The 27,551-nt window shown below is 35.9% G+C and overlaps 1 protein-coding gene across 3 annotated transcripts; it reads left to right on the top strand.

Moving 5' to 3' along the window:
* Positions 1-74: 74 nt before the first annotated feature.
* On the top strand, positions 75-27,551 carry LOC121422454 (TBC1 domain family member 16-like). Of its 3 annotated transcripts, none has more exons than XM_041617516.1 (10): positions 75-157; positions 10,889-12,277; positions 15,562-15,741; positions 21,298-21,446; positions 22,105-22,239; positions 23,044-23,230; positions 23,881-23,975; positions 24,329-24,557; positions 25,625-25,785; positions 27,345-27,551. In XM_041617516.1, the coding sequence occupies exons 2-10, from the start codon at positions 10,982-10,984 to the stop codon at positions 27,382-27,384; spliced, it is 2,472 nt and encodes an 823-aa protein (XP_041473450.1). In that variant the 5' UTR covers positions 75-157; positions 10,889-10,981; the 3' UTR covers positions 27,385-27,551. The 3 variants fall into 3 exon arrangements, with proteins under 3 accessions (XP_041473450.1, XP_041473452.1, XP_041473451.1); XM_041617518.1 differs by having other exon boundaries at positions 27,148-27,551; XM_041617517.1 differs by lacking the exon at positions 75-157 and adding an exon at positions 8,410-8,864.

Here is a 27,551-nt window from a genome sequence, read left to right as displayed (position 1 = left end):
ACAAAAATTTCCGTTGCCCAGTTAATATAGTGTTTTCATAGAAACGACTGGGAATACGTCTGTAATACAAAATCCGGGTAAATCGACGTGACGTGAGGGAGTGCGGAGTCGAGAAAAGCAGAGAAAGCTTAGAAAGTAACTAAAGTCGCTATTTTTTGTGAGTATTTTGCCATTTCATGTATTGAAATAGATAATTTATCTTATGTATTATTTCTGTTGACAAACTGTAATTATGTCTGTCAAATCATAAAGGAAATTGCACTGTTTTTGAGTTGAACCTTTTTATTTTAGTTTTATAAACAACACTCAAAAGAGTCCCATTAATTAGAATCTGTGTAGGCTAGACTGAAGCCTCTTCTGCATTCTGTCTTGTCTCTTGTCTTGACTCACTCACTCACACATAGGCAGGAGTCTTGTAGAGAGTAAAAATAATTTATTAACATAAGGTTACTTTCATACTAAGCCAGGTCTTCTTTTCTATACATTTGTGTGTACCACCCTAAAACCTGAAACTTTCGCCCCCGAGATTTCTACTTTCTAAAAAATCTAGCCTAAATCTAACCCAGGGAGCCCAGGACCTTACGTGTAATTGACCATACTCACCTGACTAGCGTGAAGCATGGTCAAAATAATTCTCCTAATAAACAGAAATCAAGCACCACGATTATATGGATGAAGGTCTAACGAGTGGCAGTTTCCTGACATCTGGGCACAAACTGGAACATAAAAAAAACGAAAAGTTCTCTCCTACCCCAGTCTCGATCGGCCATTTTGTTACGATTCATAACAAAAATGGCCGATCGAGACGGGGGTAGAAGGAGAGAACTTTTCGTTTTTTTGAGGTTCCAGTTTGTGCCCAGATGTCAGGAAACTGCCACTCGTTAGACCTTCATCCATATAATCGTGGTAAGTGCTTGATTTCTGTTTTAACTATTTATTCAGAGAATTATTTTGACCATACTTCACGCTAGTCAGGTGAGTCACATAAGGTCCTGGGCTCCCACCCGCGTAGCGGGCGGGAGTTCCCTGGGTTAGCCTAAATCATGTAGCCTACATCATCATGTACATGGGATACAACTTCATTTCCGACGTTTCTACGCAATGGATTTTATTTTTAGACAAGAATTCATAAAAAAATGAGAAAAATATCAAAGATGGAAGAGACTTGCCCGATGTTTACGCCGCCATCTTGTTTTCTATTGTTCTTCACCCATGTTACGCGACGCAAGCGTCCTTTTGAAATAATGTAGGTATCAATGGAAATGTGAAAGAAAGCTCAATTGATGTGTAATCATGTCACTTATGTAATTTTTCTTCTTAATATGTGTAAAATAAATTTTAATTAATTTTAATTAATTATGCAAATTACGCAAAATAATTACTCGCCTCTTTTTTTGCCAAATGAAGGTGATCATGATAGATAATTTATATAATTTAGTTGGCATCAAAACAGCATCATGTAGATATTTTCCTAAATGAATTTGTGTAAAGTATTGTTTTTGTAATTTCTTTGTTTTTATATAAAGTACAAGCTCTTTTTCAACTTTAGTATCGTACATATACTGTATGGGGGTCTTTTTTTACAAATGAAAATTATCATTCCTTATGCACTTTGTATGACCAAATAAAAATACAAGTGTGCTATTTTCTGATGTATTTAATTGCTTCACCAATTTCTTATGTATTCTATTGTTTCAACAATTTCTATATATGATATGTAGCTTTGATTTTAGAGACAATGAACATTTGATTACAATTTTTTTTCGGAGGGATGAGCAGCTGAGTGTAAAATATGTATGTAGCATTGTATGCAATTTATTACAAGTATCAAGAAGTATAAAAATTAAGTTTAATACATCAGTTTCCAATGCATTTCTCAGATTTGTATACATACATTGTATAACAAAGGCCCTGTTTGAGCTTTCTTTTTTAAGAAAAATAAATAAATTCAGATTCTAGACTGAAATCACTGGACATAAATGTACACATTTTTTACACACAATTTTTTTACACACACTTCCATATTATTATGAAACAAAAGAAAAGAATTTGCAAGATTTTGTGGAAAAGAACTTAACAATCTAAACTTACCAGTCTTCCCATGGATAGACTTGAAAGGCACCAAATTATTAGAGTGGTCCATTTATTTCAGAACAAAACAAAAAACAACCAGGAAAAAACAGATATCAAAACTACAAAAACAGATATCAAAGCTAAAAACACAGACTTCAAAGCTCCAAACAAACACTCAAAACAAGACACAAACAAAAGTGACACAAAATCTTGTACCAATCCCATCCCCATTTTCCAGTTCAAAACACAACCCCCACCTGCACCCCTAACGAAAAAAAAGGGGAAAAAAATAATAAAATAGAAAAAAAAAATCATAAATACAGGACTTAGACCCATCTGGAAATGAAATATCAATTCCTCTGAGTTTTCATGTATTTTCTTATATACATTAGTAAAAATAAATAAAATAAAAATAAACAACAACAACAAAATAAACAACATAGGAAGGAACGATGGAGAGAGTGAAAGAAAGAAAAGAATGGAAAAAGAAGAATTGAAAGAACAGAAAGGAAGGGAGAAGGAAGGAAAGAAAAATTTAAGGAAAGAAAGAAATTAAGGAAGTAGGAAGGGAGGGAGGAAGGAAGGAATATAGGGAAAAAGAAGGAAAGGAGAAAATAAAGGATGAAAGAAAGACTGAAGGAAAAAGAGAATGAAAGAAGAAAAAGAAGGAATAAAAAAGAATGAAAAGTGAAGGAAATTAAAAAAAAGAAGGAACGAAAGAAAGAAGGAATGAGGGACATAGAGAAGGAAAGAATGAAGAAGATAAATGAACATGTGCAGGGAAAGGATCAGGAAAGAAAGCTAGGAAAGATTGAAAGCAAGCAGCTAGGAAGGATAGAAGAAAGGACGAAGAAAGAAGGAAAGAAAAGAAAGTAAAAAAGAAAGAAAGAAAGTGGGGAAGGAAGAAAGAAAGAAAGAAAGAGAAGAAAGAAAGGGGAAGAAAGCTCAAAGTTCAAACAAAAGTAAACAAAAATTCAATCATCTTTTCTCATCCTAATCATCATTTTTTTAAAAATATGTTATAAATTTGTAAGAAAACTACATGTATTGTTTTAAAATGAGTAAAATTTCAAATTGAAACATTGATTATTAAACTTAATTAGATGAATCATCGCGGTATGGCATACATGCACAGTACACACCTTCAGTTAGCTTTTTTCCTGTACTACAAATTGCGCTGATCACAACAAAACTCAAAACAAAGACTAAAAGAATTAGTTGTGAAAACTCAATAATTTGATACTCTGATAACCAAATCAGTAAACTGAGAATCCATATAATTATATAAATTTCCCACTTATTTTGTGATTATATTGGTGGAAAAATATTTTTCATGTGAGATTGTTCACTCTGATTAGGAGTTTGATCAATATGCAGATGCAACAGCATTGAGAACAATCTATCTGCTCCTTAACCAAGATTAAAATCAATTATCAGAAATAGTAATTATAGTGCAACAAAATGGTCAATTATGAAGGAAACAGAAGGAGATACGTTTTTAAGTCAGCACAGCAAGAGTCAGATTTTTTGGAAATCAGAGCATTTCAATAAATTACATGAGACAATGATATACAGACATTTTAACATCGAGTAATATAATAGAAGATTATAGTAAAATAGATTAAAGTGAAAAATAATGAATTCAATGTAATGTTTATGTATCAAATAATTATGAAATTATCCATGCAGGCAAAAAATAATTTGTCATTATGAAATAATATTTTTTCATAAGGGAGTATTTGGATTGAATGGTAGGTACATGTGTGGCTTTAGTAATTCCTGAGAATGAGTAATTGTATAATCGAGTATATGTATGCATAAATCTGAGGCAGGATATGAAATGCAATGTATGTTAAAATAAATGCCGTAACAATTTTGGGTTGGGATATGCTATCAGTAAATTAATGGACCTGAAGATCGACTTGACATGATGATTTTTTCGGACCAGCAGTGAACACCCACTCTTCTTTTTGACAAATAAAATTCCAGGGGAGGGGGAGGGGGCACTTGACCCAACTTGTCACCGGCATTTCAAAATTAGGGGCCCCAGAATGGCTCATGAAAGTAGGGGTCCCTGGAACTTCTTAAAATGTTGCAAAAAGAGGTCCTGGAACTAAAAATTTATGTAACTATAATGCTTGGAACTATAAAATAAACATGAAAAATTATGGGACCCTGGAACTAGATTTTGAGTAAATGTTGATAGAAATAAACACATGTTTTTTGTTTTGACTTTGGATGGTGCCTCCCAAAGTGCCAATATCATCCAAACAATCACTCTCAAATTATACACAACGCACTTGCAGCTTTACCAACACAGTGTAGTCCTCTGCAGAGATAGCCGGCAATTTTCACACACAGCGCTAGCGCTGGAAGAGGGTTACGCGATCAGTCAATCAATGGCCAGTGATTCCATCTCCTGCGATGGTGTGGGGATTCTTCTGTGTGTGGAGCGCAACGGAAGGAAATCTCTAATGCCTCGGCCCTCGGAACTGGTTTTGAACCATTTGCCTTGATAGCACCACCTGCTGCCCTCATCTACTCAAATATGGCAAGGTTTACCCATAATGCAACATTCTGAGTGTAGTCTTGTAATACCCTCATCCACAACATTCATGCCATTATGATCTCCAAGAAGCAAAAATATTTTTCCTCTTGAACACATTTCAGTTTCTCTTTTACAAGTAAAATTATAAAATCTGCTATTTGTTGTAGTAATAATAATAAAAAATCATCAGGTATGAATATATTTCAATTAGATTGTTAGAATGTATTGTATGCATTTATTATTCATTATGTCATTTGCTTATTGTTATGTTGAGGAATAATTATTACACTTGTATATACTTTTGATATTGGAATGTGGAAATAAATAAATAAAATAAAATAGTTATTTCAAATGGTAAATGAGAGACCACACGCGATGTTGGTCATTTTGCTCCCCCTTCAATAATATCTTCTATGCCATATTTTTCCCCAAGTCACACAGATTTTTGTGTTCCCCAAAGGAGATTTGACTTATACCCCTTTCATAAACCCAATTATGCGGCTAATAGCAGCATAATTTGGTCGTAAAATTTGAGGAGGACCAGAGTTATCTGCATTATTTTGATGCTGCTATTATCCGCATTACAGCAGCATCGGGACCAGATTTTGACTTTATGAACGCATTTCCAAATAATGCGGATAATTGCCATGGTGCGGTCACAAGGTCACCTTTTTCCAACACCACCGCATCGGAGGGGGCGTGTCCAGTTGTCATGACGATTATCCGCCTTTTTCAGGACGGGCGCTCGTAAAAATATTTTCGGAGTTTGTGAACGCAAGTTTTATTGAATTATCTGCATTACTCTTAGGTGGCTAGTTGGAGGATGGGTTCATGAAAAGGGTATTACATGTACATGTAGGCAGAGTCACCTGTATCCTTCTTTTCAAGAAAATCTCTTCATTGATTTCTGTTTCGCCTGCATGGCAGTTCAGCATGACAGAAACACCGCTTTTCTGATGGTGGCGGCATCATCAACATTAAAATCTAAACACATGTTAGGTTTTTGAAATGGCATCATATTTGAAAGTGTAAGGACTGTGAACTTTAACTATGTTGTATCAGCACCAAAAACTTAACCAGATATTGAGATTTTGAAGTTTTAAGATAATGTAATTTCACGTCACTGGACAATGGTTGTACATGTAGGTCGCTTCTGGTGAATTAACTTTGACTAATTTGTGGTATCACACTCAAAAGCTTAAGATGGTGACTTTTCAAGAGAATTTTTGAAGTTATAAGTTCCTTTTTGTTAAAAACTTATTTGATAGTTACTAGGTATCAGCAATTTGGTTCAAGGTCAAATAATATATCAGATTACATGAACATGCAATTATTAAAACCTTGATAAAATATATATTTTCATTAATTCTTAATATTTAATAGAAAATGAATAAAGCTTAAGTGATATAGACATCAGATATCACTAATAAAATCAATAAAGTGTCGCAGAGTCAAGGTCAAAGGTCATTTGAAGTCAATGAGGTTACTTTTATATTTTTCCCTCTATTATTGAAAAAAAAAACTATTTTTTCATGATATTGTATAAAGCTTGAATATGAAGTCTCTATAATAATTTATATGAGTAAAATTGCAGGTCATTGGAGTGATAGATAAACCTAAATGTTCTTGTAATATGTAAGTAGTACGGAAAAGATGAAGTCCACTTTACATGTAGTATAAAAGTATGAGGATAATACAAATCATGTCATGTAAGAGCTATATGTATCTTACTCCATGTATTCATTTCTGCAGCAAGAAATTCATTGATATATGCTGCACTCAATCCAGGTAGAGTGAATGGGTTGTGGTTATTATTATTGTTATTGTTATTGTTGTCAAATATTAATCATTATCATTATTGTGGTTGTTATTCTTATTATCATTATTATTATTTTCATCATTGTTATTATTGTTTTGTTGTCACATTCATAGGACTTTTAGACTCCAATAATACTTGACAATTTTTCCTGAATGTAATAATGAAGGAAGATCAAAAGCCTATTTTACATTATTTTTGTATTTGTATCCCTCCATACTAATAATAGCTATTTTTGCAGTCTATTGGTGGCAGAATCTAATTAAGATTTCATAAAAAATTGCCACTGCCCTGTTGCTCTCGATTCTTTTGCATGGAGTCTGTGAAAAGGCATGCCACCATCTGCACTGATTAATGCAGCCTAAACACGCTCTAAAGTGCCTCCCCTGGCAGACACACTCCCACACACAAACACTGAGATCGTCAATAATAGAGGGGAATTCACACTGACGCTGTATACGTCAAATGTGTAGTATGAGGAAAGTGTGGGATGTACGTGTACACTCGACTTGGAGAAGAGTAGTCTGTTTTTTCCAGCCAACTCTGTTCATTTGCCGTTATTTTTTTGTTCACATTTTTTGTTTGTTCAATGCTGAAATAAAATATTTGTTACATACTGAGTGATTTGAGATGATGAATTTTGGTAGCTTGCTATTTGATAAGCTTTTATTTTCATAATTGACATGATATTTTTTCCTTCATTGCTGACTTTAGAAATAGGCCTAACATGAGATGGATAGAATAGGGTTTTTTAAGTTACAAATTTGTGATTTTTTGTAGGAAAATTTCAGCCATGTACTACAGGTATTATTTTCACATATATTATTTTTTGCCAATCCCCTGGGTCCCGATATTTTTGTGGGTTGTTGAATTTGCGATCCGAAGACAAACCAAACACTTCCACAGCATTTCAGAGAAGCAAAAATAGTGCGACACCTGTACAAAAATATGCTTCCTCTAAGCCCCCATGCTGACATGTCTTTGTACATAAATTATATGTCCCTGTAAAGAATAGAAAGTGTGAAAAAATGGCTTGAATTTCACTGTTTTTGTACCTTTAGATCTGAAAATTCATCATGTCACAGTTTGATCTTTAAAGGCAATTTTGGAAGTTGTTTTTTGTTAGATTCATTCTTTTTTTAAAAGTTGGTTTAAGTGCAAAAATGTTGAATTTTTGTGAACAGAATCTTACATCTCTAAAACCTCTGGTCATGTGACTTGTGAATAATAATGAGTATGCAAATAGCTGCCAGTGTTATGAACATTGTACCTGTGTATAGAGTCAATCAGATGACAATAAAATCAAATTATTTCATGGAAAATACATGTACATTGTAGTAAATATTACAGTGAGTGAATGTTAGGAAATAATTTAGGCTCTGATTCTGTTTGAGAAAAAGTGAAATTCTAGCTACATGTACATGCAACTTTTTGAATTACTAACTGTACTTTCTTATTAACCATATTTTTTTGTAAATAATAGGTGCATAACTGCATATATCTAAAATTTTCATCACACAGGATGTTTGCAATAGCAAAGCTTTGCTGCTGAGACATTGGCACAGATTACTAAATGTGTCAATATAGATTCATGGCAAATTCGCAAAATTCGCCATAAGCAAAAGCGTATGTTTCATGAATGATATCACACTCATATGAAATCAAATTGTGAAAAACGACTTATTTCACATCTTCATAGTCCTTTAATTAGGAATTTATCTTCTTGGGAACTGAACAGAAAATTTTACAGACCAGTTTTCTATTGAAAAGAAAATTTGTCTCTATATACCATGAATTGTGTTTGAGTTGTATTAACTTTTCATAAACATGACACACTTTTCTAATGAAATATTTTTGATCAGAGATAAAGTGTCTCAAATGGTAGACTATGCCATTCTCCTACCTGGCGCCGCGCAATGCATTCATTCAATATTCATCATTTAAAAGCAAAAAGGGTTTGAGCTGGTGAGCATCAAGTATCATCTCCCCTCGTTCATTTGCAAATCTATATTATAAGCAAATCATCAATTATTATATGGAAGAGGAATTGATTGTGTGCTGCAGTGGTTAGACATGAATACTACAAAAGATCTGATGTTCAATTCAGAAATTTGTCTCCATTTGATAATTGCTTCTCAACGGGATGCTGTGACATCTGTTTGAAGCTAGCAGAGCATCTGTTTAGGAATGTATGGATCTTGCATTAATACAGCGAGTACTGGATGTGATTTTGAGGAATTCGGATATTGCATTATAATCCAGAGTTTCTGATTCAAGGATAAGAATTTGTATTTTGGGTCATCATTGATCATCCTTCAGTTGCAGTTCTCATTGCATCAATTTTTTTAAACAGTAAATAGTTCATTTTCACAATATTTGGATTGATTTCTTTTACTTCTGTTTCTTGGTGTGTATCATAAATATTAGGTGAGTGAAGTTAAATATGTGTTTTATTTACCTACCTTTGTTGTCATTTTGTTGATTCCTTCCTTCCTTTCTTCCCCTTCATTCATTCATTCATTCATTCATTCATCCATCCATTACAGAAACATCGATAACATTGACCTGACAATATGACAATTAAATTATTTAAAAAATCATCTCAGTCTTCATGCTCTGCTGTGTGACATACACTGTCCATTTTCACTAAAATAACAATGTCACCTTCAACTTAATTTTGAATTTGCTATTTTTGTATTCATGGGCTGTTCCGTCCATGATCTTATACAATTGTACATTCATATGTATGCGGTGTACACAGATGTAAGATGTAATACAGATGTAAGTATTTGTAAACAACTGAATATATCAAATGACCCTATTAGGCCTGATTTATACTTGATGATCATAAAGAATGCAAATGGTATTACCTTACAAGTGAATGGTACTTAAAGGGGAATGAAACCTTTGGAACAAATAGGCTTGTGTAGAAACAGAAAAATCAAAGAATAAGAATAAAGAAAGTTTGAGAAAAATAGGACAAATAGTGAGAAAGTTATGAGCATTTGAATATTGCAATCACTAATGCTATGGAGATCCTCACATTGGCAATTCAACAAAGATGTGTGATGTCACTGATGAACAACTTTCCCTTTGATGGACTATAAAATACCCTCAAAATGTCTCTTTTTGCTTTTTCTTATGATGATACAAACTCTTTATCCATGATGTATTCTTTAAAAATGTGTATTACATGCCCTCATGTAGAAAGAACAGTATGATTTATGGATCGATGTGATAAAAGAGGCAATTCAAGTGAAATATATACTAAAGTAATGAGGAGAGTTGTACACAAGTGACATCACACATCTTTGTCGGATTGCCAATTTGCTATCTCCATAGCATTAGTGATCGCAATATTCAAATGCTCATAACTTTCTCATTATTTGTCCGATTTTTCTCAAAATTTCGTTGATCTGTTTCTTTGATTTTTCTGTTTTTACACAAGCTATCTTGTTCCAATGGTTTCATTCTCCTTTAATAATGCAGATTGAAAATGAAAAATGGGCAATTTTATGTGATCAGTGATCTATTTTTACTGGATTATGAATGTGTATGCCTTAAAACAGTAATTGTGGTCATAAAGAATACAAATGGTATTACCTTACAAGTGAATAGTACTATAATGCAGATTGAAAATGAAACGTGAACAACTTAATTTATGTGACCAGTGACCTATTTTCTACTGGATTATATATGAATGTATATATGCCCTATAAAAACAGTTATGATTTGGAATACATGTACATGAATATTGCAATTTTTCATGAAAATATATTTTGATCGGTACTTGCTGATAGATGATTATTATGTATTTTCTTTTTAAAAAGAATTTTGTCATAGAATAGGCTGAAATTTCAGGAGATATCTATAGATTTCTGATAAGCACTCACTTTTAGATTTTTAGGATAAATGCAAGAGCCTGTTGAAAAGGAAATAGAAATATTGTCAAAAGAAGGTCCTACATAGAACTGTGAAACAGTGTCAAATTTGAATTTTAATGGTTGAAAATGAATTAATGTCCACTTCACTTTATTAGGAATGTTATATGATACTTGAGGATATATTAACCCTTTATCAAAGCTTTAGCTAAGCTTTCATTGAGAAATGCTAATGCATATATTTTTCAAGGATACATTTTTATGCATGAAAATACTGGTCTTTTTCCAGATATATGTCTACTGCAACTTCCATTAAAAGATTTATGAACTTTTCAAAAGCAAATTAGATTAAAACCTGACAAAGCCTTTGCTTATTATGTATCAAATGTCCAAATTCATGGAGAAATTAAAATGATAATAAATGTTCAGTGTAAAGTCTAGGATGTGACCTGCATACATGTAATGGTAAAAATTTACCCTTTTTACTGTACTTGTGCATGCCATGCCCCCTGTTGTTTTAAAGTACATCATATGTAAATTCATGTCTCTGAATCCTTTCTCTTTTTGCAGAGTCCGAGGCATAAAAACAACATTCCTGAAGTTGGGAGTATTCCATGTAGTACAACTTGATGAAGTCTTGAGTTTGAAAGACTGTCTGCCGTCATGGCCTACCTCCTGAAGAGGTTCAGTGACTTTCTAGGAATATCCGACCCTGAGTATGTGAGAGCGCCCCCACTGGATGGAGAAATCATCTTCTGCAAGAACAATGTGTGCGTGCATCCGCCATCCGTGCTGTCAACCACTGTGGAGCACCATCCAGGATACCTTACAATCCGTGCCCAGAGGGTCTCTGAAAGACAGACATCCCTTGTGCTCACGTGGATCCCAAACACATCCTTGAACCAGAGGAAACGGTCCAGCTGCAGCACCAGCAGTCCCGCCAGAGTGACCTATGTGGATATCCGCAAGCAAATTGCTCTACGGAATGAAGCCCAGTTGGACAATGTCAGTGGTGATAGCCTGAGTATATTGTCAAAAGAGGAGGAGGCTGTGAGAGAGAATGCCTGTAAAGAGAAGACTAAGGAGTCTTGCCGGAATGAGAGCCCTCAAGGATCGATTCAAAGCTTCCAGGACTCTGGGATTGGAGAGGGAGAACGTCAAAAAATGGGTAAAGACTGTGGTGTTGATGGTACACCAGGGAATGAAGCTTGTAATAAAAATGATCCGGATAACAAGACAGTTGAAGGCCACAAAGATGAGGCTTCATCTGAAAGTGATGAGATGTCAACAGAACAGAGACTTGCAGCTCTGCTGAACAGTCCAGGGGATAACCATAGCCCAGTGGGTCGGCCAATTAACTTGGAGCTCCAGACCAAGATGAAGGTTCACCCACCTAAAGATGACGAAGACAAGGACAGTGTCAGTAGTTCCGATTCGGATGACTCTGAGACCTTCAACAACATTCTGGAACGCCTCTCCAACGACGTCCTTCCAAGGCAGATGTCCCGTCGCTCCAGTTCTACAACTCCAACCACCTCCAACCAGGACCCATCCTCCTTGCCTTCCACCCCTAGCCCTGATGAGAGCTTTGATCCCTTTGTCCCGCTCTACAGCCTCCATAGCAGTTCAACCTGCAGCCCCGAGATCCACCCATCTCCAATTGCCACCCACAACCTGACCTTCCCTGAGAACTCTGTGTGCTACCGTGGCAAGGTCATCTGTCCTGGTTCCCCTGCCAGTGCTCCAGCCAGGGACCAAGTCTGTGGAGTGTTTTCAGTTGACCTGTGCCAGATGAGGTCCTTGAGAATCTTCTTTGCGGATGAGGAGTGTACCAACGGACAGATGGTCATCGCGAGTCGAGAGAGTCAGTACAAGATACTGCACTTCCATCATGGTGGTCTGGATAAGATGACTGAAGTCTTTGATCATTGGAAGAACTGCATCAAACTGCACAATCAGGTTAGTAAGAAAAATATTGCATTCAGTTTCATGTTCTTGATTTGAATGGTAGTCAAAATTTAGATTCAGTGGTAGTCAATATTTAGATTTACAATTCCCACCCACTCCCCCCCAAAAAAAAGCTTATAAAATGTTGAGTAATTTTGAGGGAAATGATGAATTAAATGTTTAAGAGTGTATGTAGGCAAATATTAATGTAATGCTAAATTTCATACTCATCATTTTCTTGAATACCAAACTAGTGTCATTTTATCAATGAATGCAGTATATATTTTTATAGAGTCAAGAGAGATTCCCTCATATTTGTCAAAGTAATCATGCAAATTATTTTTTTTCATTTTCAGGGCTACTTTTTTTTACAATTTACTGCCTGAATCTGCAACATTTGATAAGCTTTAATTAACGTTGCGATGAATAGGGATTTCTTGGGCTCCCTTTTTTAGTTTCTAGGGCTTTTTTGAGCATTTCGGGGCTTAATCCATTCGCTACCTGTCGCTGTGTATTTTTTCCCAGCAAGTAATTTACATGTCTGTGTATATGTGTACTTGTACATGTATGTTGAGATTACGCTTTTGATAAATGTGCAATTTATGAAACCTTAATCCTTTAATAATACCAGGTACAGGTATTTCATTTTTATATTTCACTGGAGGTTCATAAAATGAATATTTCATTGCTCCACCAATGCTACAGGCCTACATGTACAGTACATGTATGTAGGCCTACTACACATTTGTAGCTCATGGAGGAAACTTGAGATCTCTATAAATAAAAGCATTTTTTTTCAAAGTACTATATTTGCTGTCGAAATGCCAGGGCTGAGGCACCTCATATTGGCTTGTTATTAATTCATTACACCCAATCATGTGCAGAGATACATGTAGGTAGAGAGCTGTGAAGTGAGTCCCAGTCTGCCCTCTGCTCATTACCACACTACAAGGGCCTTTATTTCTCGCTATTGGATTTCCAATTTCCTATCTGATCGAACATCACCTTTTTCATGTATTAATATCTTTATCCACATTCCTTAGTCTTTCCATCTCTTTTTTTCTTCTCTTGTTTTGTATTTCTTTCCCTATTGTGTATCAAAGCTACAGTACATGCCATTTTCTCTCCATCACTATTCGCTTCGTTTCTATCGCTTTCCCTTGTCTCTAACACTTTCTTTTTCTATTGCTTTTACTGTGTGTGTATGTTTTTCTCTCTCTCTTACTTACTTGTCCTTTGTGGTATTGTGCTCTTTCTATATTTCCTTCCATCGTTCCTAAATTCCTAGCTCTCTTTCTCACTCCTGTCCCCTTTCACTTTCTCTACCACCCCCTTCCTCCCCTCCAGGAGGCTGTTTAATAAAGCTGTTCGTAAGTTAAGAGCGACTTTAAGAACGACTGGTTACCCTTTCTTACACGCTAAACCATCGCCAGTGAATATACTATTTACAATAAGAAGGGATCACCAGTCTTTCTTAAAGTCGCTCTTACGAAAAGCTTTATGAAACGCCCACCTGCTCTCCACTATGTAATTCATTCTCCTATATCCTTCCCTCTTCCCTCTTAGTCTCTTCCCCACTGTCACCTATGTAAATGTATTGCCACCATATCTTTTATAGCCCTCTTTTCTCCATCTGCACGTATGCCATTTCCAATGCTGATACCACACGGGTCTCTAGGACACCGTTCTCACTACCTTCCTAAAACTATGGAAGCGATCATCCAAACTGGTTTATAAAACCACCTCGCGATGTAGTTTTCAAGATCGCTACTCCTTGTTAAACTGGTTTTAGCATAAGTGAGGACACAACCGTTCTTCGGGAAGCGATCTTCGCACATTTTGAGCATGCAACTCCACACACTGTGTGTAGAATGCCTACGCTGCAGGTTCAAAATTTCACGCGAAACTTGTCACCCCACTGAGAGCATTCCCATAGCAACAAGATCGCTTAATGTGAAGTGATTTTGATAATCACTTTCGCTAAAAATGGGAACAATAGCAAAGTGATCTTCCTCCATGTAACTGGTTTTCTGAACCAGTTTCCAGTAAACTAGTTTTAGAAAGCGTGATGAGAATGGTGTCTATTAGAGGTGTTTGACTGTATGGAATTGGTTTACCTCGTATGTACACCCACTATGCATGCTAATAACATCATTAAATCTTAATTCAGACAGCCTATTAATTGATCTCTACAATGTGGATTTTATTAATGTCTACTGCTCATTTGGAATCTGCATTAGGGCCTATTCACAGCATCAGGCCATGTGATCCATATACTGTTGAATCCAATTTATCATTCATACATTGTACAGGGGGTATATATAATTAAAATAGAGAAACTTCAAAGTAAAAATGAAATTGAGATTAGGTCAATCAGTGCATGTTTACCCATAACTACACAAGACAGAGCTTCAAATAATATCAGTTCATAAAAAGTATTTAATCCTCACTTTGATTATGTCTTGACTACTTTATATCCGTCTAGTAATAGTATTGATATTTCCAGAATTCCAGACACTAATTTCTTTCTAATAATCTGTTTTTAATTACCCAAGATCTATTTTTATACCATTTACATGTATTTGTCTTTTGATCTCTTACATATGGTTGCCATGTACATGTACATCTACCGGTACGTTTACAAATAAAGATTGCCATTGATATGAATTCATGCATGCAAAGTACAGTGAAGGACAGGTAGTTTAATTAATGTTTCGATTTATGAGCTCTAATCAATTCACCTCGTATGTCTTTGCTGTTTTTTTTATCTATTACCTAATTAACTGCTCTATTTCTTTACTAGCTGCCGACAATCATGCATTTTTCTTGTCCTGTTTGCATGCCTTTCCCTTTTACTACTTTATTCTCTGTTGTCTTTTTCCTTATGTGCTCTATTTAATATTTCTGCAATTTGACCACATCACTTTTTCTTTCCTCAATATTGGCTATTTTAGTGCGACTACAAATATTCCTTGATTACCGGTAGCTGTACCCCTCCATGTACAGTAGATAATGATAGTGGAAGTTCACAGAACCCGTAGAAAGTCTGTAGAAAGTCAACATCATTCAAACTACATGTACCTAATTCATTTGGTATACCAATTCATTCCAGGATGAAGCGGGTGTGGGGATTACACTTTCCCCTGGTCTCTCCCTCTTTCTCCCCCTTCTCCCCTTTTCCACTCCCCTTTTCCACTCCCCTCCTACTCCCTGTGAGTGTTGATCACCCATTTCTATTAAGTCATTGTTGTTAATCTTCTCTTTATCTTATTCTTTCTCTCACTTTCTCACTCTAGTCCCTAGACAACGATGATGGAACAAGTCATTACCTGCGTAAGTTCAACATCATTCAATCCAGTATGAAACCAGAGGATTGCCACCCAGAGGAAGGTCTCTTCAGTGAGCTCAATGATGAACTCTGGTTTAACTACATCAATGATAGAGGCCAGATCGAGGACATCTTCAGATTACGAAAGGTACAAAGAATTCACCATTTTGTAGATGTACACAAGGAATGTTTTATTTTTTTCCATAATGCAATCGTAAATGAGACCTTAAAGGACAAGTCCACCCCAACAAAAACTTGATTTGAATACAAAGAGAAAAATTCAACAAGCATAACAATGAAAATTTCATCAAAATCGGATGAAAATAAGAAAGTTACGACATTTTAAAGTTTCGCTTCATTTCACAAAACAGTTATACGAACGAGCCAGTTACATCCTAATGAGAGAGTCGATGATGTCACTCACTCACTATTTCTTTTGTTTTTTATTGTTTGAAATATTTTTATTTTTTCGTTATTGTCATGTGAAATGAAGTTTCATTCCTCCCTGAACATGTGGAATACCATTATTTTAAGGAGGTCCTCATCATCAAATTTGTAAAAATTGAAATATTGTATAATTCAAACAATAAAAAACAAAAGAAATAGTGAGTGAGTGACATCATCGACTCTCTCATTTGGATGTAACTGGCTCGTTCATATAACTATTTTGTTAAAAATAAGCGAAACTTTGAAATGTCATAACTTTCTTATTTTACATCCGATTTTGATGAAATCTTCAGCATTGTGCTTGTCTGATTTTTCTCTATTGATTGAAATCAACATTTTTCTGAGGTGGACTTGACCTTTAAAATATCTATGCAATTTCAGTTGTCTCTGATGACTTTAATATTGTTAGAAGTGGAGTTAGTGATAGATGTAGACTGTGTTCACGAATGTAAATTGAGGATTGTCTGGTGGGGAAGGGGGGGGGGGGGGGGGGTCGATAGTAATTGATAGAAAGGTTGTGATTGATTGGGGTCCTAAATTTTAGTCTCAAAATAAGGGGCAGATCTGTGACTTTTCAAAAGGGGAGGAGATATACGTGTAGTTCAAAGTCTTATGTGTTATTGAGAAGGTCTTCTTATATGCAGTGAGCTGTTGATCAAAAATTCCAATCATCCCATTTTATATTTAAAAAATAATTTATCAAACGGATGATTGATAGAGGGGTTGAGTGAATGGACTTGGGAGAGCGATAGTTTGACGTAAAAGAGGAGGCATAATATAGATACCTAGATTAGATTATTATTATTATGTTATTATTATCTAGATTTTTTTTTCTTTATTTTTTTTTTACTGCAAAGATAAAAAAATAATCTAGATACCTGCATGTGTACATGTGTCTGTGTTTTGAAAGACAGTTTTCAAAAACATTCATGTCATCAAACATGAGATGCAATAAGTCATGACACTTCCAAAAGATGCACTGCAGGACATCACTTTTGTAAATGTCACCTTCTGTTGCAATATAGGCTCCCTAGTATGAGACAATGAAAGTCGTCTTTTTTATCTTACAGGTGATATGATAAAGGCAATTGGCAATCATAATTCTTAAACTCAAGGTTGTTCAATTCACCTCAATCCACTTCGTCAAATTGTTGTTCCCATCTTATTGCAATTTCGTCTATTTGATTAATTCATCGGTAACCAGATTTACTGCACTGTATGCATTCTGATCCAGACTGACAAAATTGGCATCACCCAACTGGAAATCAGACAAAATGGGTTACATTTATGGCAGCAGAAGACCAAAGAGATATTTGACGAGATTTGTGTACACATGTACAATTGCCCAAGAGTTATTACCAACTGCAACAGAATTCGCAGTGTTTTTTTTTCTTTTCAGAAAAGGAGTACATGTACATGAAAATGTACACATGTATGTACATTGACCCCCCCTCCAAGTCTTGTCAGCTCCCCCCCCTCCTCTTCAGGTCTCTGATCATGTTTTGGAAGCTTTATTACCAGGGTTGAGCTCTAGATCTATCGCTATTCCCATCAGCCTCCCTTGATCGGCCACTTGTGACCGGTATCTGGTTCAAAACATGAGGTGATTGGTACATGTAGCTACCCTGTGAGAGACCTTGCTCGTCTCATTCCTTGATTGGTCATGGGAATCTAATGGCTCTTAGAGGACAGTATGGGATGCATATTAATTGGACAGTACAGAATTTTATAGCAGAATATTTGATACACTGTATGACACCGTTCTCACTATCTTCCTAAAACAAGTTTAGTGGATACTAGTTAATAACGTGTAGTGAGAACGGTGAACCGGTTCAGACTACCACCTCGCGATGAAGTTTTCGAGATTGCTTTGCCTCTTTAAACTGGTTTTAGTGTACATTAAGTGAGGACACAACTGTTCTTCGGTAAGCGATCTTCGCACATTTTGAGCTCGCTACTCACACGACAGGTGTAGAATGCCTCAAATTTTATGCGAAATGTGTCACCCCACTGAGAGCGTTTCCATAGCAACAAGATCGCTTTACGTGAAGTGATTTTGAAAACCACTTTCGTGTTATAAAGTAGGAACGTTAGCAAAGCGATCTTCCAAACTGGTTTCCTGAGTCGGTTGCTAGTAAACTAGTTTTAGAAAGCGTAATGAGAACAGCCTCTTACATGTAGGTGGCCTGGGAGAAAATATTTTAACCGGCAACTCCCTGCTCTTCCAGTAGTTGTGCAAAGATTATTTGAATACATTTAAAATATTCTGTGCTATTTTGCCAACAAAACTGCAATATCCAGTGCAGTAACCTTTAGATGTGGCATACCAGCCATGCTCTGGTGACATGACTGTTTATGCCTCAAAGGTTTCTGTCAAAAGAGGCTCTTTGGCATTAAAAGATAAACTTGTCACTCTCTTTTGTCTGATACATTCATCTATTGTATGAATTCTTTGGGTTTTCAGAATATCAATTTTGACATGGCTGATTACATTATTCAAGTGATGCATGTACACATAGGTACATTAGATAAAATTTATCCGCACTTTAGGCTGAACTCAAATTGTTTCTGCATTTTAGGCTGAGCTCAAATTGTTTCTGCAGTTTAGGCTGAGTTGAAATTGTTGTAATGAGTCTTTGGTTAGGATGAGTTTAATCATGGATTGAACTTAGACTTGATGAGATTGAACATAGACTTGATGAGAGATGATACCAAATCCCAGGTCTACCGTATGAACAAGTCGGTTCACACGATTTCCATTGGCATTTTTCATAGTTATTCTCAATGTATTTTTGTTATCATGCTACTCCTATTCTGTCTCCACACATCTGACCCCTGCCCTTGAGGTACATGTAGGATTAAAACAAAAGACTTTAAAAATTATAGAATGTTCATGATGCTCGTTTTGATCAAAACCTGCAATGAAAGCTGGTCTTCTTTTATTTTACATATGTTGTAAGAAAGATGTAATACAAATTGGAATTGACAAAAAGAAATATAATTTTGATATCCCTGTTCATGTATAAAAAGAAAGTACATGTATAAAGCACAAAATGCAAAAGTATGTTTGAATCCATGAAAGAAAGCTGGAATGTACAAACATATACAAAAGGATTCATATCCATATGTTCTGCATGTTCATTCCTGGTTAAATACCCCACACGTACGCATTGCTCCTACTCTAATATGCCGCACCAATATCAAGTAGTAATGATATTTACTCAGGAACTTTTTCATTTGTTCTAATGGAGGCATGCATTTTAAATAGTTCACACTGAGGATAAAGAGCACCGATCAGATGAGAGAGAGTAAATGCTAAAAGCTCTATTTTTAGGTTGCCTATCTGCTCTCTGGTTTCTGATTTATGGACAGTCAACGGGTGCTCGAGGCAGGTTGCAGGGGAACAGCTTTTATTCAGTAATGTTTGTAATCAGTTTGACTTGGCTGGTCGGAGGGGGCAGGGAGGGATAACTTATAACAAAGAGTGTTTAGAATCAAATGCATCTATTTATTTATTTATTCATTCATTCATTCATTCATTCATTTATTTATTTATTTATTTATTTATTTATTTATTTATTTATTTATTTATTTATTTTATTCATTTATTTAGTTAGTTATTCGTTCGTTCATTGATTGATTGATAATCAGATAGGAGATGAGTAAGAAATATGGAAAATAACACAAAGACAAAGCCACTGCAGTGGACAAAACCCGGGGGGCACTTCCATCGACGAGTGGATACCATGCGTGACCCCCCAAAAACATGTAAAAAGGATCTACATGTATTTTTCAAGATAGGGCATGTTACATACGTAGCGTAATAAGGGTGCCAAAAACACTAAAATAATGAAAAAAGGGTATATATTTTGCTAGGAAAACTACATGTCTATGGTCCAATTTGCGAGGGTATGTAAAGACTTAAAATAGTGCTTTATGAAGGATGTGCTTTTTGTCCCAACACTGCGTGTTTAGGGTACGATTTGAGCGAGGTGTGTGGGGTGGTACTATACCCAATGAAAGTAAAGGTAAAGCCGTCATCCGTGACATGATGCATATCGTTGTAAAGGGGTAAATTCAGGGAATACTTACTTTTGTTTCCGCACTTTTTCAGAACATGGAAATACTTGTTTAGGGTGCCTTTCGAAACCTCATCATGGTCAAACCCCATGGTCACGCATGGTATCCACTCATCAAGGGAAGTGCCCCCCCCCCCCCCCCCCGTGGGGGGAGGACAGAAATCATTATACAAGTAGTGAAAAAATGAAGACAAATAAAAAAAACACAATTAGACATTGGTCATTTAGATGGTTACACAGGAAATTTGTTCAAGGCTTCTGGTATTGTCTCAGGCGTCGTTTGAAGATTTGGAAATCAAATGATGCCTGGGACGATACCAGACCCCTTGAACAAATTTCCTATGTAACCATCTAAATGACCACTACTTCATCATGTCTTTTTTTTTATTTTTTCATTTCTTGAAGTGATATTTGTCCACTACAGTGGACAAAAGTTGTCAAATATGTTTGAATCAGTTCAAATTTTGTTCCCCCATCCTCCCCTATTTGTTTGTTTTATTTTTTCACCATGCATAACAAAAATAAATTGACAGATTATAGTGTTACATTGATAATGATACATAGTAGCAACTACCTGTAAGCATAAACAAAATATGTTGATATACACAGCATAAAAAAGTCGCCAAATACAATCCACTGGAACAAAATGTACAAAATTCCATCAGCAGAAAATAGATTTAATTAAAATCCATGCAGTATTTAGCATAAAGAATGTTCAAGAGGCGATAATTGCATCTACCGGTACATGTACATGAATTTACATTGTATACATGTATGCACATTCTACACCATTATTGGCTTTATCATATTTTGATCAACACTGAATTTACTTTTTAGGATGTGAAAAACAGGGAAATGAAATTCTCCATTGTATGTCTAATTGGGTTGCAAGAAACTTTTAATCAAGTGCAAATTTGTGATTTTAATCATCGGGACAGTTTGATTGGCTTAGCCCTATAAGATGAAGCCCCATACAGGGGTATTCATTGGTTTTCACACAGTCTGGTGTCAGCAAAATGTAATCAACCCCCATAAAAACTCAAGACGGTGACATTCAAGCTTTTCTTTTTATTTGTCCTCTTGAACATGAAATTTGCCTTGAGGCAACTTGGTTCTGTTTGCCCTTCCACATGAATGAGTAATCCAGTTATTGTCCGTATTCTCTTTCTTATAATCAGGTTGTGTTCTTTGGGGGAGTTGATGAATACCTACGAAGAGATGTCTGGCCATTTCTCCTGGGATTCTTTGCGTTTGATTCGACGACTGAGGAGAGAAACGCCCTCAGGGGGCAGAAGAGACTCGAATACGAGGAGATTCAAAAGGAGAGGTTAGAAGATACATTCAGTATATGGGGACACATTTAGGATGATGGATGTATGCTGTGAATATATCATTGGCTCGGATGCATAAAAAGTAACAATTGCTCCGAGCAAAAGCAAATGCTAGATCAGCCTTAGCAATTGCTCATTTTTATGCATGTATACAAAATCAAGCAAGTGCCAATCAAAAGCCTAGTAAAAGCAATTGCTGGTTTTTATCCATCTGACACAATGTCTCATTTGGTCTTATGCAAAATACATTGAAAGTATGTTTTTAAAATATATTGAACTAGTTCAGGATTTGCAAGTCCTCCCTATTTCAGTATCCCCTGGTTAATCTTGCAATTATTCACATTTTTTATGTCCCTTGACATGTTAAACATGCAACATTTATATATATGTAGTGCTTACAATGTTTGTAAACACTGCACACTATTTACTCACATATATCACTGTACACTGTCATAAATTTCACACCAATGTACACATGAACATGTATATTATCAGTGTAATTGATCTGTATTCTGGTTTTTAGGAGTGTAAAGGATGAAATTTTTTGCTTACTTCTTCATTATTTGGTAATGTTACACTTAAATTTGTGGGGCAGCCATTCTTTAATTAAGGGCTTTGAATCTTACTATAAACTGAAATCAATATTTTTTTCAGGCTTGAGATGACCGAAGATCAGATGAAGATGTTTTATCGTAATGTCCAGAGCACAGTGGACAAGGACGTAGTGAGAACTGACCGTACTCACCCGTACTTCAAAGGAGAGAAAAACCCTAATGTAGACATTATGAGGTCAGTTACTTGCAAACTTACCCCCCCCCCTCTCCATTTCTTATTTCTCTATCCCCCTCTCTCTCATTCAATTACTCCCTCTATGTATGTCCCCTACTCTCTGTCTCTTTCCATATCTGCCTCTATCACGATTCTCAACCTCTTATACTCTTATTGAACTCTAATAACATCTCTAACGTCTTTATCTTGAAGGCAGATCATTCTCTAATCTCTTTCTTTATCAGTTTGCCTTTCCCCTACCCCCCCCCTCCTTCCTCATCTGTCTTTTCCTTCTACCTACCCCTTACATTTCACTACTTTTGTTAATATACAAATATAAAAAATCTTTGTAGAAACATCTTGCGAAAATCGCAAAATCGGTCACTTGGGCTTTGTGTCACGTTGCTGGCAGTAGCTTTCAATTAAGTTGTCTGACAGCAAATCCCTGTGCCCTTTTACAATGCGTAATTACGTTATTATGTCATTGTAGGCAATTACAGTTATACCAAATGAAAGAGCTATAAAAAAAAAAGGTTTTTGGTAGAAAATCGAGCTAACGCCCTTCTGCCAGCATGCGATGATATACATGTAATCTTTATAGAAACATCTTGCTGAACTTTGCTATGTACCAACCATCAATTGGATATAGCCAGGGCATGTCTGATCTCCTAGCCCCAATCCTAGCTGAGTTACAAGATGAGTCAGATCAATTGTTCAATTTAAGATTATTTGGATATAGTTATCATCATATTCAGTCCCAGTATCAATCAGTTAGTTATGTCTTTCCTGACCCCAGTGACATCTGTACATATTTATCTTTTGTAGAAACATCTTGCTAAACTTTGCTACCTACCAGCCGTCGATGGGATACAGCCAGGGTATGTCTGATCTCCTAGCCCCAATCCTGGCTGAGCTGCAGGATGAATCGGATGCCTTCTGGTGCTTCGTGAGCCTCATGAAGAATGTTATCTTTGTTAGCTCACCCAAGGATGAAGACATGGAAATGCAACTGGTGAGTATCATTAGGTGTAAATTAGGTTTCAGTCGAAATGCCAGTAGTTGCAGTAAACACTGATTTCATGAGAAAGTCTGTAAAACAAGGCTTAGTTGTCAGTATATCATCGAGGATCTAGATCTGGTACAGTTACATAAACTGAACTTTGTGAAATCTTGAAATCTACGCTGAAAAATGTTCACACTGAAGATCACCAACACAGATAAGCGCACGTGGGACAGTGTATAATTATTGCTCTGAATGTCGGGCCAGACGCTTGACCTGAATCCTGTGCTTATTTGCTGATTTCTCAGCAATTACACAATTTCTTCCAGAATCCTTTGGCACATATGTTTTATTTATACAAACAGACACTTTGGTGGTCATTTCATTGGATTCTGTATGAACTCATTTTGATATCGTTACCAAAACTGGCATTTACCTTTAAATGGGCAACATATTTATTTTTACATACTTTGAGATAAAAATGATAGAGGAACATTTGGATGATATGTAAATTTATTGAGTAAACCATTACCAAAGTCTGGGCATAAAGAAAGAAGGGTACTAACACTGTCAAGATATTCATTCAATTGGGGAGGCACAGCTGCCAACTTAATTGTGAAGTCATCATTAATGCAGGTATCTCTTCTGTTTTAATTCCACAGACCTATCTCTTGGAGCTGATCAAGTTAATGCTTCCTGAGTTCTGGGATCATCTTATTCAGATTGATGATGCAATGGAGCTTCTGTTCTGTCACAGGTGAGTGATGAATGTGATAGAAATTGTAATGGCAAGTTATTTTGTAAGCTACTGAAATCGTCAGATTTCATTGGCTCAAATGGGATCATACCAATGCCAAGTGTAATTATAATATTGCCACTACTTTTATCTTGCCTATTGTAATTAAAATATTACATAGAGAAGTAAAAATCTATTAATTGTAGTAATAGCCATGGTAATAGTAGTAGTTTGTAATACTAATAAGTAGCAAGTACTGAAATGTCTTCACTGCTTTTTTTCAACACTCTGCCATTACCACTACTCTAGTCTCTTATTCATAAAATGATAATGATTTTGATATTATTATTTCTAATGTACCTTCTAATTTCCAGGTGGATTCTCCTCTGTTTCAAGCGTGAGTTCTCTGAGCCTGAAGCACTGAGGATGTGGGAGTCTTGTTGGGCACACTACCAGACTGATTACTTCCATCTCTTCATCTGTCTGGCTATCATTGCTATCTATGGGGATGATGTCGTCCAGCAGTCCCTTCCTGCTGATGACATGCTCCTTCATTTCAGCAACCTTGCCATGCAGATGAATGGGGATATTGTGTTAAAGAAGGTAAAAAGGGAGGGGAGAGGATTTTTTTCTTGGGGAGGGGGTAAGGGATCATGGTAACATTTGCAACAATTCATCTTTGTGGATGCATCAAACTAATTGTAATTTTGTAAGCCAGAAATTTACTTTCTCAGCAGACATCTAGGATTGTATTCTCAAAAGAGGTTTCAATTGTACTGTGGTATAAACCATGGATTATGCAAATTTCTTTGATTGTCGCACTTCAATTATAGTGCCGTATGCCAAAACCACACATTTAATTGGATTTTTTCTTAGTGTACGGAATGAAATAAGTAACTATGTACATATATCTGCATAGTCCATTACTTGATATTCCTTATTGTAACTTATAAGACTAAACATGAATTAAAGACTTATTGATTGATTTTATTCACTTGCCAGCAACAGATACAAAATATTAAATTGTGTAGACAATGACATTTAGCATATAGATTAAAAAATGGAATGGTAGGTAATAATTGGGAGTGGAGGATAGGACAAATGCCAGTTGTATTCTAGCCTGACCCCTGGCGAAACAAAAACAAAATATTAGCTGTGATAGTTCTTTGTAATATCCTGCTACACAGAGGACATTTTGTGTAGGTATCATGTACAAAAATGCACAGCAAACTGCAATGCTGTTAGGAAAGAAATCTTGCAAACTTCCTTGTACCTCCTGTAGGCGAGAAGTCCCCTCCATCAGTTCCTAATCGCGGTGCAGATTTTGTGCAACCTCATCATCTTCATCACCATTACGACCCTTGGGGAATCTATATTAGTGGTACATGTGCCAAACAACTTGCAGACTTGCGATAGCTCAGTCGGTAGAGCGGGGGATTCGTATTTCGGTGACCCGAGTTCGATTCCCATTTGGTGCGCTAGTGCCCTTTGGTAAGGCATTAATCCTCAGTACCAGGTCCTTCGGAGAGGACCTTAAGCCGTCTGTCCTCTGGTTGCTTGCTTACTAGCATTCATGCTTTCTTAGCAATCAGGTAAAAATCACCACCACCACTTATCTCATAGCTTATTTCTTCAAAAAAATCTATCAAACTTCTTTGTACCCCCTTCAGGCGAGGAGTCTCCTTCACCAGTTCCGGACCCTGGTGCGGATCCCCTGCACCCTTGACAAGCTCTGTAGGACCTGTGAACCAGGCATGTGGGACAGCGGGCATTCCCCGGTGGTAGAGTGCGTCGGCATTCACGAGGCAGGGTACAACTGCCCGCACATCAGGTGAAAGAGATAACAATTTTGAAATCAATCCATTTAAAGATTGAACCCGTTCATCAATTTCGATTGATTCCTATTAAGCCTGCGATGTATTTGGAACATGCATGGTGTTTGTATGTATACTGTATGGGCAAGAAACAACAACTCTTGTTATCACCATTTACTTCAATGGTTTACTCAAGCAGATATATAAAAATTACAACACCCCCCCGCCACATTTTTTATAATCAGGATGTTTGAAATATTACAATTTTTTTTCGAGGATACATTCCATACGTTCATAGGAGATATGGGACTTTTTGACATTTAACTATAGGAACATCTTTATGTACCACAGTACATGTTAGAGATATGTATATATACTTCTTCTTTTTTTGGGGGGGAGGGGTTTAAGTGAATTACATGAATTAATCATATAAGGGTGATAATATCACAAACTTGTACAGTTATCAGATGTATACATGGACTATTTGGTTATCTCTTGACAGTCAGTAAATACACTTGGTATTGTTTGCTGAACAGAACCAAATTAATGTAATGAAGTTTGTTTTTCTCCCAATTTGCTGCCATCATATGAAAGCTACCGCAAGTAACTCCAGTCTGCCAGTTTTGTTGATTTAACATGCCCCTTGCCTTTATTGTCTGGTGATCTTATCGTGCAATATTAATTTGGCTGAATAAAAGGCAATTCAACAGTAATACATTAAATGAGATCTGCCTAATATTCTTTTCAGTGTATATGTTCTGCCAATAAACCTGTTTTCCAAAGTTCTTCAAGTTTTATAGATTTTTCTTCACAGGGTTGTAGCAACAATACATGCAGTTTAAGAGAGATCTGCTTGAAAGTCCATCTAATGTATATCATCGCTCGGCAGTTATAAGCTCATATTTTGAAATTTAAGAATTTGCAAGGCAGTTCAGAAAAAGTTCTTAGTTTTATAGAAAAATGTAAATGGCCGCAACCTCATATTGTCTGAAAACAATCTCTTCATTCCTGTAGAAAACTCTCTCTAGCCAAAAGGAGTTTGCTACTTATATCATAATCTGTAAAATAGAGCATTTTCTGAGGTGTCCTCAAAATTTTTGAATTGTTGGATAAAAGACTTTAACAGCCCAGCAGCGATATGCTCTTCCAATAATTGTATTTTTGATGATCTTTAGATTTTATGAAGTTTGATATTCTGGAAATGAACTGGAAACAGCAAAATTATATCTCGTTTCTGATGAATGATCATATTTGAATTTCAGTTGGTGATCAATATTTGTTACTATGTGTACCAAATTTACATCTACATGTTATTTAGATCCTATCTTATTTGCAATATGTAACTCTTGAATGACTGCAAATTTCTACTTTTTTCACAGCATTGCAAGGATTACTATTTAGAGTGGATAGTAAATTATAAAAGAAAGTGAGGTTTGCATTACACTTTATTGCCCTACCATTGCATCGCAATATTTTTCATTGTGATTACATTTCAGTGTGTACAGATTTGTCATTAACATCTCATTCTTCTGTTTTTATTTATTTATTTTTCACCACCCGTTTTTTCCATTCAAAGCTCACACAGGAAGAAAAGGTTTCAAATGTTTAAGAGGTAAAAGTTGATTTATAATTTTGATTGTTGCACGAGTTGCTGCACGAGTTACCCCGCAAAAGAAATGTAGGGAAAGTTTTCAAAAAGATCAAGATTGACCAAAGTACTCATTCATATAACTATAGGAGACTATTATAGGCCTTGCTCAGACAACCAAACTCAGCAAAGAGA

The sequence above is a fragment of the Lytechinus variegatus genome, chromosome 10, assembly GCF_018143015.1.
Source record: "Lytechinus variegatus isolate NC3 chromosome 10, Lvar_3.0, whole genome shotgun sequence".
NCBI classification, from domain to species: Eukaryota; Metazoa; Echinodermata; class Echinoidea; order Temnopleuroida; family Toxopneustidae; genus Lytechinus; species Lytechinus variegatus.
Note: the sequence above shows the minus strand (reverse complement) of the source record. Positions and strands in the feature narration are given on the sequence as shown.

What these genes read in the sequence shown, in the direction of transcription:
- LOC121422454 (XM_041617516.1), top strand. Translation starts at nt 10,982, where the DNA reads ATGGCCTACCTCCTGAAGAGGTTCAGTGACTTTCTAGGAATATCCGAC. An exon ending in ACATCTTCAGATTACGAAAG is followed by an intron (nt 15,742 to 21,297) that starts GTACAAAGAATT and finishes TCTTATAATCAG; the next exon opens with GTTGTGTTCTTTGGGGGAGT. An exon ending in GGGATATTGTGTTAAAGAAG is followed by an intron (nt 24,558 to 25,624) that starts GTAAAAAGGGAG and finishes TACCCCCTTCAG; the next exon opens with GCGAGGAGTCTCCTTCACCA.